General features: G+C 34.1%; 3 protein-coding genes across 5 annotated transcripts; 1 reads left to right on the plus strand and 2 right to left on the minus strand.

Moving 5' to 3' along the window:
* Positions 1-253: 253 nt before the first annotated feature.
* On the minus strand, positions 254-8,099 carry LOC105324884 (transcription initiation factor IIB). 3 transcript variants are annotated; one of them, XM_020065739.3, is made up of 10 exons: positions 7,965-8,099; positions 4,358-4,468; positions 3,674-3,755; positions 3,043-3,153; positions 2,844-2,930; positions 2,484-2,613; positions 2,246-2,355; positions 2,042-2,136; positions 1,848-1,924; positions 254-1,688 (listed from the first exon to the last, which is right to left on the minus strand). In XM_020065739.3, exons 1-10 carry the CDS (start codon positions 7,988-7,990, stop codon positions 1,555-1,557), a joined length of 963 nt encoding a protein of 320 aa, XP_019921298.2. In that variant the 5' UTR covers positions 7,991-8,099; the 3' UTR covers positions 254-1,554. The 3 variants fall into 3 exon arrangements, with proteins under 3 accessions (XP_019921298.2, XP_011422417.3, XP_011422418.1); XM_011424115.4 differs by lacking the exon at positions 7,965-8,099 and adding an exon at positions 6,666-6,810; XM_011424116.4 differs by lacking the exon at positions 7,965-8,099 and adding an exon at positions 4,800-4,959.
* Positions 7,613-10,009, plus strand: LOC105324886 (endonuclease G, mitochondrial). Its single transcript, XM_011424118.4, has 3 exons — positions 7,613-8,274; positions 8,507-8,619; positions 8,710-10,009. Exons 1-3 carry the CDS (start codon positions 7,684-7,686, stop codon positions 8,984-8,986), a joined length of 981 nt encoding a protein of 326 aa, XP_011422420.3. The 5' UTR covers positions 7,613-7,683; the 3' UTR covers positions 8,987-10,009.
* A 207-nt stretch (positions 10,010-10,216) lies between these two features.
* LOC105324889 (uncharacterized) lies at positions 10,217-18,046 on the minus strand. The gene is made up of 13 exons (XM_011424124.4): positions 17,670-18,046; positions 15,012-15,113; positions 14,575-14,712; positions 13,859-13,954; positions 13,604-13,750; positions 13,218-13,313; positions 12,226-12,374; positions 12,000-12,098; positions 11,771-11,898; positions 11,332-11,462; positions 11,172-11,219; positions 10,884-11,077; positions 10,217-10,775 (listed from the first exon to the last, which is right to left on the minus strand). Exons 1-13 carry the CDS (start codon positions 17,913-17,915, stop codon positions 10,520-10,522), a joined length of 1,830 nt encoding a protein of 609 aa, XP_011422426.3. The 5' UTR covers positions 17,916-18,046; the 3' UTR covers positions 10,217-10,519.
* Between the last annotated feature and the right edge of the window lie 4,382 nt (positions 18,047-22,428).

Here is a 22,428-nt window from a genome sequence, read left to right on the forward strand (position 1 = left end):
TATTTTTTAGAATAAACGTTACTTTGTTGAGGGGTACAACTTTTGGACTTTAAGACAAACGATTGGAATTCTTCATTCTATGTACACGCACATAATAAATGCTCTGTAGTTGTGTAAGCACAGGAATAAAAATATTTGAAGTTAATACACATAACATACTAATTGCGCGATTGTCATTTGAAACATACTTGTGGGCATATGCCTCGGCTTATTACCGAAGGTTCTTAGGGAAAGAAAAAAATTTAAAATAATACTTGATTTTATTTTTAATTTCGATAGAAAGTAAATCACAATATGAAACAATTTAAATTGCAACCTAAAACTAATTTTGAAGTTGGTCAAATGCAGTTCCAGTAGTACTGGTAAGAGAGATGTGCCCCACATCTTTTGGACCTTTAAATACCAACAGTACATGTACATTGTACATGTACTAGTTTGTGATCTTGGGCTCTTCTAGCATTCCTTTGCATAATTTCGTCTTGTAATACCATTTAAATGAGTCTTGTGCAGTAGTCAAGCTTTGACTCGCATTAAAACTTGAACCATATACAAAACTGAAAACTTTCAACAATATTGCATTTATTATGTCACACGAAAACAAACTCGCAAGATGTGCTTGGTCACAAAACATATGATTTGATATCCTAATTTTTTTCTTCAATTTTGAGCTAGAACAAACTTAAAAATCTGCTTTTGTTGCAAAAATTATTATTCCTCATACTAAAGTTTAACAATATTGTATTGCACACTCGGACATCTATACATCCATCCTTACAAACATGACAATAGATAGTAAAATCTGCAGACTCTAAACTTTAAATATACACTATACCTGAATATTTAAATGTACATGCACTAATTGCTTATTCACACCAAACACTTGTCTGTACATATATCATTAGATAAATTTTTTTCTATTTTTGGCCAGATGACCTCAAGGTCATTATGCATTAGATATTTCATTGACAAGAGTAATGTACTTACCTGTATTAATGAAAATGCCTCAAAATACACTTTATTAATGAAATAATGACTTGTACCTGTACTAATGATGAACATTCATATACAAATGTTTTTTCATTCATCTTGTATGGGGATGACTGACAACTACTAAAATTCTTGATTTAGTTTGACAACAAATACAGTTTATACAGACACAAAGTTGCAGTATTTAATTTACATGGATTATTACCGTATGTTGTCCAACAGCACTAGCTTGATACTGACCTTTAAAGGATGAGCTTATTCACAATAACATGTAGGTACATGTATACATACAAGTACATAAACAACAAACATTGATACACACCAAGTATGACAACATTCTCTTAGTCTAGACATGTAATCAGTGTAAATAGAAGAGATACTTCAGAACATTGTAATCTTTTGAAAATTATCGGTACAGGAATTTGTTTCCCTTTAAAAGTACATCTCATTCTGAGATAGTCAAATATGAGATACATGTTATTGTTCTAGAACCTGACCTATATATATAATATGAATGATATTTTTTTTTGGATGGTTGTCCCGTTAATGCCTCCTGAGTTTTAACAATCACTGAGCTGGGAGCTGCTCTATGGGGGTGACAAAATCAAAGTCCTCTGGGAACAAGAGGTGAGCTTTGGGATACATCAGTTTGTAGGACTGTCGGATCGTTACTTCAGCCACTCCGGCTATGTCTCCAATCTCTATAACATCAAAATGACAGGAGTTGTAAACATAAATGTACAATGTGAATTCTTCCATATTATTACAGTACCTTTATGCCAATTAAACTACTAAATATTTTAATAGGTGAATAAATAATGATGCAATTTTTTAGTGTTTTATCTAAATAAAAACCTTACCTTTCTGGGACTTTTTGTCTGCAGAAGCTTGGGAAGCCATGTATATTGCAGCAGCAGCCACAGAAATTGGACTACGACTGAAAACAAATACATGTATTTTAAAATCTGACATATCTTAACAACACCATGACTGAATTATGTTCTAGACATATTCAAATATTTGTTAAAAATGATTTTTCATACACAACACTTACCCAGGAGTCAGATCCAGATCCACTGCTTTACGGGCAATGTGTGTCGCTGCCTTCTGTACAGAGTTTGGTAAACTCAGATTGGAGCAGAAGCGCGACTAAAAAATGATATAAAAAAAATTCATTCCTTGTGCTCAAATTCAAAAAATTACATGTATTGTATCTTTAAGTATTAAAGGGAAAATTCTCACACATTGGTCTCCTTACCATGAAATCTCCTGTAGTAATCAACTCTACATTTGTTTCCAGATTCTTCAAGATCAGCTTAAATACCCTACCAATCTCCTTTTTGGAGATTTTTGAGACAGCACAAATTTCTAAAAATAAACATAAAAGCCATATCAAGTTAAGATGCTCAAATTTCAACACTTAAGGTTGTTTTTACTAGAGATACATATTTTTCCTAATCTTAGGACAAAAGTCAATAACTTATTTAGTTTCTGACCTTTGAATGTCCTTGGAACCCCTTCCTGACGACATGCTATATACATACACGCTGAGGCAATAGCATCATTACTGCGTCCTTTCAAAGCTTTTCCTTCATGCACTTGTTTAAATAAAGTGTTGGCTCTATCCTGAATAAGGAAAAAGTTATTACTATATTTGGGTCTCTAATATCACATCTAAAAACAAGGATATTTTAAACTTCCAATATTTACAAGTTCCATCAATAAAGTCTTTCCCCATCTCCATTTTCCAGTTTCAAAGTTATGTTCACATTTTTGGTTTATATACAAATAATTCAAATAATGAAAAGTTGTTTGAAATCCATATCCTATCAGAATCAAGCCCCAAACAAACTCACAGCAATCATTCTTGGTAGGTTTAACCTGTCTCCCATTTGTCCAATTTCTCTGAATGCATTGATCAGTGCTCTGTCTGAACTGTTCAGCTGTACAAAAATAGTTATGGTAAACATTTTTTACACAATGTACCCAATATAATAATAATACAAGTACATGTATAACACTGAACATTTATAATTGTGTATTTAAAGTACTTACTGTCCGCCGGTTTCTGTACATCGGTTTGCCATGTTCGTCTAACACGCCCTCCGAGCCTCCAACTCCTGTAGCTATCATTGTAGACAGGTCCCCACCCTCAAGCAAAGGATTCTAAAAGATTGCCAAAAAATTATCAATATCAAAAGTACAAATTAACAGCTCATTTTTATTGTGTAGATTTCCTGTTATATTCTGATTCCATAGAAAACACCAGAGAATGTTACAGATTATGACAGAATGTTTAAAATAAATTAAACAAATCTACCCCATAGGACACAATTGTTGTAATTTATTGCATTTGTTGACAAAATGATGAAGAAATATAGCTCAAACAAATCCTTGAATTGGGAAAAATGAATGTTTTGGCACAAAATAACTAAATTTTAATCCACGCTGACTTTACTTTGTGATTTACTGGTTCATGACTGCTCGTTTTCACAAACTAGATGTAGACTATCTGTAATTTAATATACCAGAGGCATTTAAAGACTAAATTGTGGCAAGAAATATACAACGAGACTCTCGCGTACATTTCTTGCACATAAAAAAAAAGTTGGTTCACAGTTATAGCACTTGCTCTGGCATTTCACTTTCAAAAGATGTCAATGTCTTAGCAATAATCTGAGCTTACTTCTGAGGCTCCAACACGAGACGGATCCTTGTCCGATTTGTCATTACTGAAAGTTCTCCACTCAGTTCCAACATCCACTACTCTGAAATGGAAAAGGTCATGTTCATAATGATTTCTCATAAGTATAATAAACAATGAAATTGGGCAAGACTGTGAATGGATTAGACAAAATTATGAAAAGTGTTTTAGGCCAACATCTATTCAAATACATATTTATTGCTTGTATTGTAATTGTATATGTACCAGTACATCCTGGTAAGCTTTCAACATTTATAATATGCATATATTCACAGGCACTTTTGCGCCTGCTAGTATACAAGCCCTATGGACTCTTATATGTGATAAAGAATGCAGAGCTATTACAGTAAATAGGTACCGGGTATACAATCGTCAAGATAATTCTTACCCATGCATCTAAGAAATCGGTTTCTATTAATTTGTTGCTATTTAGTATGAAAGGCAAAGAAAACAGTTATAACACCATTATAAATTATCCGGATGCCTCACCTATCTGGACAATTGGACTTGGAACAAAAGCATGTGGATAACTGCATGAGGCTACATTGTATTTCAGATTTTCATCTCTGATTGTACAATTTCTTTTTGAAAATTGTCAAAAGAAAAGATGGAAACCATAACATGTGAAAGAGTATAACAACTTCCGCATAAATATATAACAAGTACCTGTCGCCTACAACCAGGCCACACTCTGGGCAGATCATGTCCCCCGCATGATAATCCTCCACAAGAGGGGCATCTGGATGCTCGGTGCAGAAAATCTGGGGCTGCAGCTTCCTACAAAATTGAATTCATGAATTAATTTTTTAAGCAGTCAACATCAGTGAGTTTAAATCATTCCTCAATGGAAGTCTTAAAACTCTTTTAAGAGTGTATTTATATTTATAAATATAAAAATTTCATAAAATTGATCAGATAAACCAAACGTATTGCAAAAATATCAAGAAAGTGTTTAATACACAGAAAAAATAACATTAAATTAATTTGTCTATTCTTTATTTGATATCATTGAAAATATCTGTCAAAACATCAGGCAATTTAACTTTTTTTCATATCTGGCATAAAAATGCTTTTTGAAAGTTTATTTGGAAGATCCTAATGGACATACTTCACTTTACTGCTTGAAGCCATCGTCAAGAGTAATTTTATTCCAAATATGGGTCATATGTTTGATATCAAGCAGTCTATACCATCATATAACCATGTACCAAGCTTTCTTGTCTGATACAATGGTGAAATTCATCAAATACCTGACCGGAAGTGCATTATATTATTAAGTCGTACTTGAATGTAGTTTATTCAATCCATCCACCGAACCCGATCTACAAAGCTTCGGCATAAATATATGATCCCGGATTTATACAAACAAACAAACAAAAAGATGCGGATCTAACATATCTCGAAGGGGTTGGGAAGAGAAAATTGCTTGCATTGAATACTTGTCATAGAAAAACCGGTAGAGGGAATGATAAATAATTTATCAAGGTCGCTATCGCTATTATGAACTAATCATTGTAAATCATGTTTCATAATATCATTTGAAAGTGAAATTCATTCGTTAGTAGAAAAAGCCAACGTGCAGATTCTTTACTCAAATTCAAATTTTCTTAACAAGAAGTATACTTTCTAGCGAGAACGGCGTTTGAACGACCGATATTAAAAGCTATAAAAACCTTTATTTAATCAAAACCCAATAAAAATATCACAAATACTTTATTTTGAACGTATTTTGAGAAGAGCTCAATATTCCTCTGTGTGTAAAGGGTCTTAAGGACAAAAAAAAATTCAATGGTGTCATACACACACCATAAGAATATGCTTACCTTCTCAATTATATATAAATAAGAAAAACAGTGAAGATACACTGTAAGAGTTATATATTTTTTTTTACTAAAATTATCTTTAAATATCTAATTATTAACTACCGACACACTTAATAAATGTTGAGTCAAGTGATTAGAGATTCTTTGCTTTCGGAAGACAAATTTTTAATAAACAAACAATTTCGTTATGTCATTCAAAGGGTGGGGGTGCAACGACGGTGATCTTCTATATATCCACAAAAATAATGCTTTACTTTAGAAATAAAGTAAATATTTGTATAAAGTTATATTCTAAACACTTTTGATCTTAGTTACCATCACGTCCCTTTTATCTATAACTATAAAATGATTTATAGATACATGTTACTATTTTGAAAATTGATTCAGTTGAGCATCCTGGTTTACTAATCAGAAAACATACATAAACAGCCGAAGATTCCTTCCGTATAAAAACACAACATATTTAGGAAGAACCATTTATCAACACAAATTAAACAGACCATATGTGTAGAAGTATTATTTTCATAAAACGACTTTTTAAAACCATAAAAACAGTTTATGTTTATTTCATAATCAATGTACATGGGTCAAACTTGTTCAGTAATTTTAATGAATAAAAAAAAAAAATTCTGTTATGATCTTCATTTTTAAAATTCCATGATTGTATTATTATCATGCAGTGAACATTTTGATAGAATTGTGTTTCATCTTGTTATGAATTTCAATTGCAATACCAACAGATAAAAGCAATATTAAGTATTTCAACTTTTCCATGGTGATTCTAGTTTTGTGTCGGCATAATTATACACGTAAGCAATAGCAATGCCTTCAAGATAAAAAAAAAATATTGTAGGAATCATCTTCATAATGTCAATTTAAAGTTTTGTGATTATGGAACTCCACACAAACACAAAATTTTGACATTGTGAAAATGCGTAGGAATTCCTTTTTTTGTTGGTGTAAATATTAATTTTGCTTTCAATTGAAAGGACCGATAGTATGAAAAAAATATTTTCTTTATTTTTTCAACCCTTCTGTTCCTTAGTAATATGTAATTCCTCCCCAAAAATTATTAAGATATTATTACGAATTTGGTTTTGTTTTGGTATTTCTCTTAATTAAACATAAACATAAACATAAACATCGATTACCTGTAATTTCGTAAAGCGGCTTTGTTGTCCATAGATACAATCAATTCTTTCTATCCTTAGAGTAGAACCCAAGATGGTGATTTATTTACACAACATCAGTTGTATAGTTTTTGTATAGGTATATTCCAAATCGTTTCTTGATTGAGGAAATCCATTCTAAAAATACCGTGCCTATACGTAAATTGAGCAAAGTCTAACAAATTCTGCGTTTAAATCAAAAGATCAAATGGGAATTGTTTGAAATCTAATCGACAAAATATATGGGTACTCTTCATTTGTAGGCTAATTGATAATGTACCGGTTTGGAGTCGCAATAAGGAAGGTTTTAATTTCTAAACCCTTATATTCCCACGATAAAATCGTTTTATACATACTGATGCAACTTGTACGGTAAGGTAATCAAAGTTCATATTACGTTATCCCAATTGTGATTTCCCTCTCGAGTTAATTGGTTTCATTATTTCTGTTGATTTCACAAGTGCCCACCTAATCTATATTATGCGATCATCGGGGGAATTTTCATTTTAAAATAAAAAGGTTTAAGTACAAACTAAGGAAACGATTCTCAATCACCACTTTACGTCAGTTTATAATAATTTGTAGAGCGGAAATCTAAATGACTAAAAAGTATTCCGGTAAGAATAAACGTTTTCACGTTCTCCTTCAAATGCGTTTTAAAATCCCGCATATATTTGTAGGTCAGTGATATCACTGTCGGAGTTTTTTTTATAATCCCACCCCACACCCATGCACACCCATCGCGCTTTCTTCTCGAATATTATTTGAATATTTTTTTAATTCTAAACATTTTAAACTGTCAAATTTAACCCATGAGAGTGTGCTCTTCTCATAAATTTCTGTTCGTTTATTAATGATCATCCAGCAATTGATCTTTAACAAAATCTCTATCCAAATATATGGAGCTATATACGAATAAAACCACGTATGCTTTACTCCACTTTCATTTTCGTGAATGACACACGTGCTTCCATGTAAACAAAACTAAAACTTTGACAAAATGTCAAAATATAGCAGACTTGCCTTATCTACCACATGTGCAGGTTTTGGAATATTATTGGGGAGATATTACGAGCGAAATAATGGACAGTACCGCGACACTTCAATTGAAAATCTTGGAAAGAGTAGTTTGACAGCGAACGATTTTTTCAAGGACAACGAAAGTTTTGGAAAGAACAAATCTCCCATCTCTGACACAGTAAGATCCTTTCTTCCAGTGAGTACGGTTTATGCATCCACTCAGATAAGTAGACCACCTAATCGCCTACAGGAAATACTGACCTTCGGAGTGCCTTCATTTGATCCATTACGTCCGTTTGAAAACCATGTCGTACTATACGACAGGCGGAATAGGGTCCCTCACTGGGTATTCGAACATTTAAAAAAAGAACACGTTGAAAAGAACGACAAAGTTGATAGAAAATCGAGTGATTTTACAGAGGATCAGGCAATTCACCCTTTCTTCCGTTCCACCAATGCTGATTACAAGAGAAGCGGATATGACAGAGGTCATATGGCGGCTGCAAGCAACCACAGACATTCCCAAAAAGCTATGGATGATACCTTCTGCCTCAGTAATATAGCACCGCAGGTAATCAAAATGCAAACATTTTCCATGCATATATATTTTGTACGTAACTAAATAACTATGTATACACAATAGCAATTAAGTAAATGGGGAGGGCAGATTTACACTCAGTTTTTATCATGGAACCCCCCCCCCCCCCCCCCTGGAATATTCTTTTAAATTACTTTGTAAACGATGCAAAAAGGTTTGCTAAATATCAAATTACTGTACATGTGTATACGATTTCACTTGACAGGTTGGTAAGGGATTTAATCGAGACGTCTGGAACGATCTTGAGAAATACGTGAGAGCACTTGCAAGGAAACACAGGAATGTGTATGTCTGTACGGGACCTCTGTATCTACCACGGTTTGTATAAATGATCAGTCTTAAATATTATTAGTTATCTACCACTAACTATTATACATCTTATAATGGACAAATTATTGTTACTTGCAGATTGGAGCCAGATGGTAAAGTATACATAAAATATGAGGTGATCGGCAAAAACAATGTCTCTGTACCTACTCACTTTTTCAAAGTCATTGTTATGGAGACCGATAAAGGAGAGTTCGAAATGAATTCGTTCGTCATACCCAACCAGAGTTTCCCAGAGAACACGCCGCTGAAGAACTTCTTGGTTCCGGTAGAAACGATAGAACGGGCTTCCGGTTTCCTTTTGTTTGACGGGGTGCCAAAACATAGACTGAAGACAATCAATGGAAAGAAAGTTTGAGGAATAGTTACTTAATAGATAAAAAAAAAAATTGAAAGTGCTGGTGTCTGACCATCGCTGGAAATCCACGATCAGTAGCACATGATACTCTGACAGTCCGCAGGACAACTCATTGAACTCTTCTCGTTTTCATGAATAATTAATGTCTTCTTCTAAACGGCTCCTTCACAGTTAGAGAAATGGTTCATGTACCAATAATGTCCAGTATGTTTTCATTTTGGTTTCAGCTTGAACGTTTGCTAGATGTCAGTGAGAAATATTTATAACAAAAACATTGAGATTATTGATGAATTTATAATAACCCGTCAAAATAGACGTACCAATATACTTGCCTGCCATGTGCCTACATTAACATTCTTCTGTGTTTCCATTAAATTATGTGATCATGCCTCTATATGCAATAACTTATTCACTGCATATTTTTAAAGCTCGAATATTACGTTGTCAATTTGCCTCCAAAATCAGTCTTCAAAATAATGAGTGTATCCTTAATTTTGATCATAAATCATTTCTTGTATTCTATAACTAAAGGATGGACATATTAAAAAGCATAGATTCTTAACTATTACTTACCCATATTAAAATAAAATAATAAATACCTATGTGTACACCTGGGCTGCATTTTACAAAAGAACTTAAGACAAAGTCGTAAATATTTACAGTCACGTAAAATGGTTTTAGAGAACCAAACTAACATAAAACCATTTGTTTACAAATATATATTAGTTGGTGATTAATTAGCATGCATTAATTTGCTCATAAGTTGTAAGTTCTTTTGTAAAACGCAGCCCTGGTCAATCTTTATTCCGTTTACATTTCCTCTAGCATATTAAATCCGTCCTAAAAGAATCGTTAAAACGGTTTACTATAGCACTGAATTATTTGTAACGTAATATTCGATCTTTAAAAATATACAAATTACCTACTAAACTTTGGAAATTTTTCTGCTTTTTAAAAAGTAATGCGAGCCAAGTATAGAGAGATATACATGAAAACATTTTCCGTTACTTTTACAATATAGTCCCAGTTTTTACAAAAGACAATGCGGTTTGCAAGACAAACTTTAATGCAACACTGTAATTCATACCATCATTTGTACATGTACATAGTACAGTTTACTTCGCATTAGTTGCGACAGAAAGCTGTAATTACCAAATCGATCAGAAAAGGTATTATAATACCCCGGTAATTACAAGGACATATTTCGACACTTTTTAAAAACACAAGCATTTAAGTTCTAAAACAAACTGATGAAAAAAGCTCTTTGATAAAATAATTACAAATGTACATATAATATTATCGTATTATGCATAATCATCCATAGTTGTTTTAAAAGCATTCCAGCAACACCAAGTATTGTCAGGAGCGGATTCGGGTCATTTTTAAATGGGGTGTGGGTCCACATATAAAACTAAACCACAGGTTCTTGAAGCTATAGATAGAGAAAGTTCTCCTTACTAATACAATAACACTATGGAAAATATCAATATGTATAAAAATTAATCCGTCACGGAATGTTCATGAAGGCGATGTTCAACTTTGTTCAATAACAGCCTTCACAGACAGGGAATTTGAATAGTCATGTGAAGTCACAACACAGGAATTGCTGACGTCACTTCCGTTGTCCCCCAGACTCCCAACATTTACATCTGGCGGAGACGCGCATGCCGGAAGTGACAGAGCAGAGTTGGGTAGCGTCCCTGTCACACTACTGACCTCTCGCCCAGCTATTGTTATTGTTGAAAGTCGCCCTCGTTTGTAACAAACGCCAAAACTTGAGGCCAACACTCTGAAAAATAGAATTACATTTATGATTTACGAGAAAAAATCATTGCCATTCAAATATTCGGTCCCCATCTTAACATTAAAAGAGATGGCGCCTTAAATTTAGACATACCTGAGACAACCGATCTCTAAAAGGACACACACACCAATTACAAATATTCGTATGTATAATGACGTCACGGAGTGGGTAACCGCATACGTGATGAAAGGAACGGAAGTGATGACAATCAAAACGAGAAAGGTTTGTAACCAATGACGCGGTTTTAACCCTCTTGGAAACCAAGACCAGCCTCCACTGACTTTATACTGAAATAGAAAATAAAAGTTTGACGGAGATCCCTCTTTCTTTTCCTTAAAAACAAGTACTTCACTAGAGATGTTATGCTTCAGGCATACTCACAGGTTCATTGCACACTTTACACTTCAGTTCCTTTTGTTGATCCGCACACTGCAGGTAAAAAAATAATTTTTAAAGTCAGCATACATTTATGCTTCTCTGACGCAAACACATTGCACTAGTAGTTAGTATCGCCCATAAAGGCCTGAAACTTGTACCTTACCTCTATCAACCATTTCCGGAGACACTCGTGGTGGACCGAGGACACGTCCCCCCGGCACTGACACGGCTGGATGAGTGACCCCACGTCCGTTCTGTCGGGGTCATAACAAATCCAGCAGTCTTGTTTCCCACCTACAAAATCAACAAAATATGTTAATCAACATTCTCCCTTCTTTTTAACATCTTTATATATTTTTTTTTATTCGTTTAGTTTTCGCAATAAAATATACCAAATATTTCTATACTTAGGTTTGTGTTACTGTGTGATGAGACTTTACACAATATGCAAGATCAAGTTTCCCCATGCCCCCCCCCCCCCCCCCCCACACACTCTTATTTTCAAATTCTTCAAAAAAATTTCGTTATCAAAAACCAAATTTTTTTCTATACTTCAGGGTTGTATGATGTGTCTAACAAATAAGACGTAGAGCTATCATTACCATGTACTTGGTACAAAGACCCGTAATTTTCTTGATTTGAATCTTTCACAGCATCCGTTTCATTCTTTTCCGACGTCTTCAAACTTTTGAATAATGTTGTAGGGTTCAACACCCAGAGGTTTTCTGGACTAAAATATAAGAAATTATAAAATGGTACATGTAATAATAAGGAAATATTGCCTTTAGAAAAAACTAATTGATATTATTTTGAAAATCCTAGGTCAAGTACCTTTTGCAATTCCACAAGACACAAGGAAACCACAGCACAACGCCAAACTCGACGATTCTAAATCCAATGTCGTAGAAGTTTTGACTTATTATCGGCAAACTGGAAAAAACATTAGACAAAAAATACTAATTACAAATAAAGAATACCGTACGCGGCGATATTAAACATGAAAAGTGGCTTCGTTCTACATTAAGTAAAAAACAAAATGGATTTTACGGCCACTGACCGATTCTTCCAAATGTCTCTTTTGACGTCTGCAATTATGAACACGGCCGTGAACAGTTGTAACAGCGCCTGCGCAATCAGACCCAGACGAGACGCGTGCAACTGCCAAGGGTCCACGCTGCCAGTTTTGCTGTTGAACGCTCCATGTACCTGTAAAATCCAGGTGAAGCTTTTGTAAACACAGATCACGCTCTCGTCAAACCCAGAACATGTCTGTTTAGTTAACCTTCGAGTTTCCAGAATGCCAGGACAGTTATCGGGGTATACGTATGTTAACCTCTATCCTTATCTATTGTTAGTTTTTTGTACAACCTTGTAATCATTTTACCTTCTACATAGGCGTTTTGCAATTTATGAAATTAGTCAAAAACATTGTTACTGCATTACTTTGATGGTTGTAGCTTACAATTTAAAGAACCCTTTACAAAAAAAATAAATGCATAAACAAACAAAAACCATAAGTTTTGTTAAACTTTCAACAGTTTGATATATTTTTATCAAAAGTCTAAAAAATATCAGTACACTTGAGATAAAGCATTTTATTGATTATTGACCACAACTTATGAATTCAAACTGTCTCTCAAATATTGCAACTGATGCTTTTTGAAATACGGAACGCTATATCATTTCCTTGGAGCATTTCAAATCTTTCCTATTAAGGATTATTTATTGTTGTTTGAATCAAATCTTATGTTTTCAAAATAAGAAGCTAAAATTGTGACTAAACTAATTAAAACTAGTTAAGGAGAATTTAATTTTTTTTTTCAATCTCAAGGTGATAAAGGATTGCATGTTGGGTATAAATTTTTTTTCGGAATAGTCGATTTATATTTTTAAAAATATAAAGTATGGATATAGCAAAGACCATTAAACGAACAATATATTCAGGGCATCTCAACACTTTTAAAAATAAAATGTCAATGTTCCAATAAAGAAATTACGTTAAGTTCCTCATTGTCCGTCTTGGAATTTCAGAATATAGTGGGTACTGACCTTGAAATAAACCTCCACCCCGTACACCAAGAAAAAGACCACAGCCACGATCATCAGGCACGCAAAGCAGCTATTACAGACTTTGGTGATCAGTTCCTGGAGAACATAATGGTGAAAGGTGATTTATAATGCTCCAATCTCAATTGTATTTCTGATGCGTTGGCGAATTAATTCCTTGGATGTTAATTCTTTTATAACGAGAGCAACATTCTGTCTTATTTTTCAAATCAATACTTTACTCGATTTCTCAGTATACATGTTCTTCCGTAAACAACTTATCAAATTTGAGACAGCTCTCTCTCTCTCTCTCTCACATAAAAAAAGTTTAAAAATTAGTAAATCTTTCAACCAGACGTTTACAAAATAAAACGAAAAAACAAAATTACCGTGGTGATTGGATCATCGATGACGTCAGTAGCGACAAGTTGGATGAACAGAAGAGAGTACATCAAGAAGTTGAAGACGAGGAACCCGATGATGGATTTACCCAGAAAACGAGGCTTATCAAACTTAATGTCGCCGAGGTGAAAGGCCTGCAAAGGGGAAAGAAAGTTCAGAAAACCCGTCTGTTGAATATTTCCAAGGGACTTGAATGGGGAGAACAATTCCATGATTGGAATAAGAATTCGCCGGCCACTTACCTCTGCCCAAAAGCAAATAATGAATGAAAATCCCGAGAGCATGACGGGATAGAATGCACTGGAGAGGTTGGAAGAGGCTATGTCTGATATACTCCACTGTTTTAAAATAAGAATGAATAATCAGATAAAGCTAACGTTAAGATATTTGACGTTAAAAAGCTCAGAAAAAAAGAACTCTTATTGGGATAAAATCTGTAGCGAAAAGCGAATATCTTCTTTGAATAAATTGATCGAACGGAATTTATTTTAAATTAGGCTACAAACATGAAATACTAAAATGTAACGTCACTCATTGTCGGTGAATAGCTTACAAAGGATGTACATGTACTTTCTGATATTTAACTTAATTCGCTGCGAACGAGTCCTTCATTGTTTCTTGAATTTATGGAAGCTTACCACATATAGTGGGCTAGAACGTGAAGCTAACTGTCCCCAAACTGGTTTAATATCTAGTCAATTGACAAATAAAGTTGTCACCAATAAAATTTAGTTTACAATCTATGGCACAGTGAGAGTTCCTTATTTTGCCCAAACACACTGAGACACGATATTCCAGCTCGATCTGTAATTTCGAAATAATAAAACGCTTTCATTTCTTTCGCAAATCATTAGCCATTAATAAGACGTTTGCTGCGACCAGGAAACGAATTCCAGAATCAGCATTGGATTTCCCAAGGTTAATCCTTTCTCGAAGAAAAAAAACCCCATCAACTGACCTTTGTGAAAAAATAAATGCCTTTAATGGCTGTTGCAAAAAATGTGAGCGCATAGAGAAGTTTCTGGGCGTTGATACGAAGGACCTTTCTGATGGACTTATGCTTCTGTTTGGCATACTCATTGTGGATACAAAGCACCTGTTTAACAAAGAAAATGGATAAACGAGACTTGCTGAATATAAATTTGGATTCTATAACATCTCGATACCTTATCTGAAAAAAGGATTATAAAGAAACTGTCCAAATGAAAAAAAATAAAAGTGTGGCAAAAAATCACCAAATAAAAATGGCAGAGAAAAAAAATAAGTGAATAGATTCAAGAAACGCAACATGTATGTCCATCATTACGCATCACATACACAATCTCAAAATATTCTAAGTACGGAAAACCCCTATGAAGATCGGTGTTTTATGCTAACAGAGATACATGTACTGACCAGCTGAATTATGGCCACGGCACTCAGGGTAGCGAAGATGCTTCCAAAGGCGACAAAATATCCCCTGTTTTGGTCCTGACAAAAATCTCCTGCATACTGCACCTGTCAATTTGAGAAAAAATATATGTACAAATCAGACACTGTTTTTCCACGTAAACTTATTATTATATTTTCTGAGGTATTTGAACCTAGATCCACACCGGCATGATGCATGTGATAAAAATGCATATGCCAGCCACACACGTCCAAGTTTTGGTCAAGGTCAAAAAGCAGGGAGGGTTAGAGGTCACCCTATCTCCATGTATATGTATAACATATGGACCAATTGTTTGTTCTGTCTGTCTGGAGATTAAGCTATTGATAAAATGAATCAAGTGATGGAAGAAGAATACACATTCATTCATTTGAATCCCAACGCCATATTAACAACGGTATACAGATATTTTAATAAATAAAATAATAAATTCTGACTTGAAATTAAGACTTGCTTGACAAAAAAAAATGCTGACTTATGATCAAGATATGTTTGAAAAAAAAAATACTGAGGCCTTGCACATGTTAGTACATGTAGAAATGTGAAGTATGGGAATTCTAGACCGGGAAGCACCTATCGATTTATTTCCTTATAGAAAAAGCAAAATGTTTAGAAACAAAATTCAGCATTTCGAACAAGATATGATCTGTTTTAAAAGAATAATACCAGTTTTGTTTTTTTTTTAATGTGTTTTAGTAATAGTTATCGCATTTTTTCTTGTTGCTATAATTTACAATTATTTATCTTCAATTTCTTTTATACCTTGGTATATTTACCACACTTCTATCTTAAATTGGTAAACGTTTATTTCATGTTGAAAACCTACTGTAATAAAGTACTTGTAAATTCTATAATTAATTGCTTTAACTAAGATAATCAAAGTAGATTGCCGATTTTTATTTAAATTGGTTTTTAATGACAATGACAATTTCTTTATTCTCTGAACTGCATAAGTTACAGTGTTGAAGGAAAACACAAAAAATTGAACAATAATACATATAATACATATACATTGCATGCATTGGAGTGACAATACAAAAGTAAAAAAAAAAAGGAAAAAAAAGTATGATTAGCAATTAACCTAGAGAGCTAACTCTCTCAATTATAACTTTAATGAATTTACAAACATGGTTTCAAACACCATGTATTCTATAAGATTTTAATAAGCCAATATAATTCGAAAATGCTATAAATCTTTCAAATCAACTTCTCATTTTTTTGTTTCAGAAACGCCAAATTCGTAGATTAATTTTTCGATTTGAGATTTTTTTTTTATAATTACTTTCGATCAAAAAGAAATGGAGCATGTTTTTAATGTGTGAATTTCCATTTTTACCAAATATCTTGGAATGATGTAGCAAAAAGTTACAGAATTTATGATAAAATGTTCCATCATTGCAAATTTTATTTAAAAAATCCACAAAATTCACGTCCATAGACAAGCAACAATATTGATTGAACACTCTTGTCAAATAAATCAACTTGACACTGCATTGATAATTTATGTAATTTTCTTCTTTTTTTCAACACTTCACGTAGTGATTTTGTTGCTTTTCGGCTAATTTCTTATTTGCAAATTAAAAAAAAATCTATCTGTTTAATGTGACTCCGAAATTGTTGAAATTAATTCCCGCCTTTTTGATATAATCATTTTAAGATTTATTTTCAGATTCCACAATTTTGCAATAGATATATCTTGTTGTTTTGCAGTTCTTCAAAAGATTTTGCGAACAGTAAATAGCGTCATTAAGATATAAAATAGCAAATGATTTGATAAAATTTTCAACTTATTTTCAATCATTTCAAACATAATGGGTAAACCTTGAGTATGAGATGCATAGAGTATAATGAAAATCAATAAATACACGAAATAAGAAACCTGGCATTTACTGCAATAAGGATAAATTACAAAATTCCATCTCAGATTAAGGAAGCACTGTACACGGCAAAATAGACTTGTTTTTTTTCAAGTTATCTTTTTGGAAAATTAGAACAAAACAATACAATCTATTTATTTGAAATGAGGTATAATTTTATATTTTCATTTCAAGACCAAATTACATGTACATTTATCAAATTGTATGCTATATATAACATTTTTATGTTATCAAGTACTAGTATTTTTCAAATCTGAAATTAATAATGTTCAAATTACATTTTTCCCTATATTTTATGTACCAAAAAGGTTAATATTATACGATGAAAATGTAAAAACATATATCATCTATATTGATTTTTTTAATCATAATCTATCGTTGTATACAACTGGTCAATTTGTTGGGTTTCTCAATTTAAATTTATGAAATTTCTTAAATCTCAAAAGGTCCTAAATGTTCACCCTTTCCCTTCCGAAATAGCACGGCATTTCAAAAATATAATTAAAAAACCCACTTAATTTGCAGTTGTTCGTGCATGAATTTATAACTCTCTAGACTTTAGACGTTGACGTCTATGATAGTCAATGTACATTCTCACTCGAATTCTCATTCAATAGATATTTCCGGCAAATCAAGTTTACTTAACACATTCAACAAAAAATGTTGCTGTGAAATAAAACTCGATATCACGGGTCAGGAAATTAGCCCGGCCCCTCCCCTCCCCCTCCGAGTTGTACTTAACCTTACCATACAGATACACTGCCCGTTGTCACAGCTCCCGTGCCCGGAGCAGTTAAGTTGACACCCCTCCCCGTTCATTTCCCTGAACATCAAAGTCAGCCACTCCAGCCTGCCAGCCGTCGTTTGCAAGGCACGGTCCACGGATGTCGTCAGCCCCTGGGTCAAATCACCGCCTCCAACCCTCAAAGCCTGATCAGAACCTCCACTAACAGGGAAAATGCTGGTAGACAGTTGTTTCAATGTTCCAGCCATTCTACTAACTCCGAACCATATCCTGTTTTTGTTTACGGGTAGGTCTGATCGAAATACCCCTCTTATCTAAAGTCACGTGATTGTCTGCTCAGTCAAGATAACGTCAAAATTGAACCACGTCTACGTGTACCTTACTCTCATGTCTATTTATAAATTATGTCAACGATATATATGACTTATAACAAAATTTCCTGCTATCGCGCAAGATCGTTTCATGTTAATGAGATATCTTCAAAATGATCGAAAAAAAAAGACATGGCGGTGATGTATAGAATCGGGAAACACTGGTATGGTGCCCAACTGATAACAGTGGAGAATTCAAACAAGATGTCCGGAGAAAACAAGAAGATATGGGATTTGTACGGTTTAACCTGTGGAAAAAAGGGAGACATTGTATAAGATAACATTACAGACTAATGTTGGGGCTCAAAGTCCGCGTGCATAAAGAGGACAACTTGTTTAAACTATAGCTGTGTATTCACAAAGTAAATGTTTATCCAAATATTTCTACTGTCTACTGTCGCCTGTACGGACCAAGTCTACTTATCAATTCATAACGATCTTTTTTAGATAGTTTCATTAAAGTGGAAATATGCTTTGATCAGGCCAAAAAAAAAAACCCAACAACAACCAAAAAACAAAACACTCGCACACATAAGTATTAAAATATTTTAAAAAAATAATCTATTTGGAATGAACAGTGTCGTCGGAAGCAAATTGAAGGGGGGAGGGCTAAACTGATCATCAGAAATCTTAACAAGCAAATAAAAAAAAGGCTATTTCCCAAAATCATGAAAATCCTAGTAATCAAAAATTCCCAAACCATTAAATTCCTTATCTGTGGTGGTGGGGGGGGGGGGGGGGGGCAGTATAGTCCTATGACTTCAATTTTCATTATCACTATTAGAACCAATTTAACAAGAGCTTGGACTTTGGGTAGTTGTGTCAAACAGCAATGTACGTGGCGTAGACCTGTCTATTTCAATGCTAGCCACTCAGCCTTGGAAGATTTGTCTGGATTTTTTGAGCTAAGACTATGCAATCGATGCATATTTCGCTTGAAACCGCGTCATTTTTAATTTGTCTTCACGCAAGGAATAGATAGCTACTGAAAGTTCAAGGTCTTGTTAAAATGGCTCTAATATACAATGTATTTCTTTTTTTAAAAAGGTATATTTAGGAACAATTATGTTTCGTGCGAGAAAAAGTGGGGGTGGGGGCTGGGGGACTGGCCCCTCCCCGATGCTTTGTCTCTGATGGTTACATAGAGTAATTGAATATTTTTTATGATAATGAAGATACAGTTGTACATGATAAATGAAACTCAATGTTTAGCATATTGATCATCGGCAGACGTGATTTTAATTCCATGCAACAATGGAATTCGTTCAGTTATGAGGCTGATTTATAAGCGTTTTATCATACATGTTATGTAAATTACTAATGCTTTGAAACTTGAAATTTAGTGGGAAATTATCGCAGGGGTCGTAAAAAGAGCTTAAGTTCGAGGACACGAAGAACGGAAAGCATGTTTTCAGATATTGGTTCAGGTTGCGACTGCATGATAATAAGTTTTGTCAATAATTTAGGACTTTAAATGAAAATCCCGATTCCAGCATATCTCAGTTAATCAAACTCAAATTGAAATATACCAGTACTTAGTATGGATTATTCCTGCAAATCAGTAGGTTGTCTGTTTATCCGTGCATGGCAACATTGAAAAACAGATTACGCAGAGAGAAAAAACCAAAAAAATGATATTTTTTCTCATATAGTTTTTTTTTTTAGTTTATTTAAAAATGGGTTAGTCAAAGACATATAAAGTCCCAATTCTGTTGGTGGAGGGGGGGGGGAGCATTTTTCTTTTGGCTCCAAATTCTGAATCTACCTTTTAGTGCTTCATAATTGGTTTGTTCATATTGACTGAATTTACTACCTTAGCTTATACATATCTATGCTTCGAATAAGTATATGTACCTTCTTGTGCAGCTGTATTGTAGATAGTTATCGTCTCCTCGAAATGCATTTACAAAGAGAAGTCATGTTCCCTCTACATTGTTAAAAACGCTCTCTCGTTTACATGTGTATATATAAAGACATTGATGTTACTTTAGCATCATAGAATCATGCTTTGATAAATATAAACAGAAAGTAATGATTTGATTATTTGATGGTTTTAAATGTAAATAGAATTCCTCGAGTTTTTCTAATGCCTTCAAGGGAAAGTATCCGCGCGTTTCAATGATGCAGTGGTCGGGAACCGAGCGCAGGAAGCTTTTACCTTGCCAGAGCGTAATTCATTTGTGAAATTGACATTTTTGATCTGAAATTAATGATCAACATAAGATTTATGCATTGATTTCTAATCTTATGAGAAACTGATGTCCAATTTCCGGAAAACACTTCTGGATTTTCATATTATTCCCAGATACGCATTCTGTCTCTCATGTACAAATAAAAAAAAAACCTGTGGACTAGATTACGCTGAAGAATTACAAAAAGATTAGATTTTCTCGAAAAGCCCAAGGGCTCGGAGGATTCAGAGGCTAAGATAATCGTCCTATTATATACCTTTCCAACCTCTCTCAAGTCTACTCAGTAATCGCAGCTCCAAATCTGTGAGCGTTTCTGCCAATTTTTCTCTCCAACGGCATCTTTTTTAAAAGAAAAAATTGCCAAATTAATATCCTTCTGAACAAACCCAGCCACTGCGACATGCTTATATCTAATCAATATTAATTACATCTGAGAAAGTCTTGATTAAAATTCTACATCGTCAGGATTACTTTGATCCTGGCGCAATATGGCAGTGTGCATATACATTAAATCGATTTATTGTATATACACCTACAGCATTTGCAACACCAATATACTTTAAATGAGAGAGAGAGAGAGAGAGAGAGAGAGAGAGAGAGAGTAATACAAATGTGGGTCTTAAACCAAATCTACAATATAATGATTATTGGTTTTCAGGTTCTTCCAATTTCCAATCGTTTTATAATCGCAATTTAATTCAAAATATAATAAAATATATAAATCAATTTTTTGCTTTTTACAATATCTCTAGAACCCAGAGGCTTCCTGATGCTTCCCCCCCCCCCCCCCCCCACACTAAGACCCTAAACTTTTTTTCATAATTAACACCCCCCCCCCTTCCACTTCAATTTCTGGATCCGTTCATGGCCCCGCCGTCACCAACATTTTCAAATCATTCAATTCAGATCTCAACTCAAATCCTTAAAGTAAAAAAAAACATAAATGAGGTCAAAACTCAGACTTGAGGCTGAGTAATGTCTTGAGAAAAGTTGACGGTAAGGCCTGGTAAGTTCAAAATGTGTGTACAATTTTGTGCGCAATAAATTGCAAGTTTTCTCGCACGTATCTTCAAAAGGCATCGAAGAGCGAAAGTCTAAAGAGCAATGGACTCGAAAACGTTAAACCAATCAGACAGTAAAGCATAAAACGCGCTAACTACACGGTTTCTCCGCGATGTTAGCATTAATCTTCATGTTCGATGATAGCAACGACTTACTACATCTCCTAACAGACACTGAAACCGAAAAATGAAACAGCGACATGAAATGAAACCGTTTTTTGCCAAATCTATGTTACACATGCAATAGAGACCCTCTCTAATCCGTCCCCGTTGAACGATAGGCAGTAAAAAGCTATGAAGTCGTTGTTATGTAAATCCCCTGTCAAAGCAAATCAGGGGAGCACGTTACTTTCTTCATGCAACTGCCATGGCCATTAAGTATTTTTCCCGAGATATTAAACCGGCTACTTTTTTTGTCTTTATAACGGTAACTTGAAATGCAAAATGATCCGAGATCTATGACCAAAAGGTCTGGCTTATTCGCGATCTTTCTTTATTATTTGATATCATGACAACGTTTCGAGAAATTGCACTGGCGAAGAGAAATTGATTTTTCCTGGCACAAGAATGCTGGAATTGTCCACTGGAAGCCTTATGACCACTGAGTCCTTGTGGCAAAAGGAAATCTGGGATTGATGCGCGCAGCTTGTCCTAATGATGATAATGTAATCCGGGCCACTGAACGTCATGATTGTGCGCCGCAATCAGTGAGAAACGACATCGCAATGGGGTTGTCTGAAGAAAACTTTAGTCATGATTTCTATATAGAAAACTCTCTTTCATTCTTTGCAAGTCAGAAAAATTTTCTTCATGCCAGGAAAAAACGCATATATCTTCGGCTTGGAATTCATGTTTTGTCAAAGAGCTAATATCATTTCGTAAAATCCATCCATCAAAGTCGGCCTGAATTCAATGCCGAGTTTTATCCCTATTGATGCACACATCGCTAAGTTAATGTTTATTTTTCCCTCAAAAGTGTCCGATTTATTTCAGCAGGATGCTTAAATAAAGGCAAGAAATTGAGGTCTTAAACAGAAAATGTCTTGTTTGTTCGTGTTAAATTCTGTTCGATTCAAATATTACCAATTTCGCATCACTTTTATTTCACTTCTTTCATGCCGATAATAAACTTTCACT

This window comes from Magallana gigas, chromosome 2, assembly GCF_963853765.1.
Source record: "Magallana gigas chromosome 2, xbMagGiga1.1, whole genome shotgun sequence".
NCBI lineage: Eukaryota > Metazoa > Mollusca > Bivalvia > Ostreida > Ostreidae > Magallana > Magallana gigas.

What these genes read in the sequence shown, in the direction of transcription:
- LOC105324889 (XM_011424124.4), bottom strand. Translation starts at nt 17,915, where the DNA reads ATGGCTGGAACATTGAAACAACTGTCTACCAGCATTTTCCCTGTTAGT. An exon ending in ACGGGCAGTGTATCTGTATG is followed by an intron (nt 15,114 to 17,669) that starts GTAAGGTTAAGT and finishes TCAAATTGACAG; the next exon opens with GTGCAGTATGCAGGAGATTT. An exon ending in GTCTTTGTACCAAGTACATG is followed by an intron (nt 11,463 to 11,770) that starts GTAATGATAGCT and finishes TTGATTTTGTAG; the next exon opens with GTGGGAAACAAGACTGCTGG.
- LOC105324886 (XM_011424118.4), top strand. Translation starts at nt 7,684, where the DNA reads ATGTCAAAATATAGCAGACTTGCCTTATCTACCACATGTGCAGGTTTT. An exon ending in TCAGTAATATAGCACCGCAG is followed by an intron (nt 8,275 to 8,506) that starts GTAATCAAAATG and finishes TTCACTTGACAG; the next exon opens with GTTGGTAAGGGATTTAATCG. An exon ending in GGACCTCTGTATCTACCACG is followed by an intron (nt 8,620 to 8,709) that starts GTTTGTATAAAT and finishes TGTTACTTGCAG; the next exon opens with ATTGGAGCCAGATGGTAAAG.
- LOC105324884 (XM_011424115.4), bottom strand. Translation starts at nt 6,697, where the DNA reads ATGGACAACAAAGCCGCTTTACGAAATTACAG. An exon ending in GGCCTGGTTGTAGGCGACAG is followed by an intron (nt 3,756 to 4,357) that starts GTACTTGTTATA and finishes TTTCCATTTCAG; the next exon opens with AGTAGTGGATGTTGGAACTG. An exon ending in CTCGTGTTGGAGCCTCAGAA is followed by an intron (nt 3,154 to 3,673) that starts GTAAGCTCAGAT and finishes GCAATCTTTTAG; the next exon opens with AATCCTTTGCTTGAGGGTGG.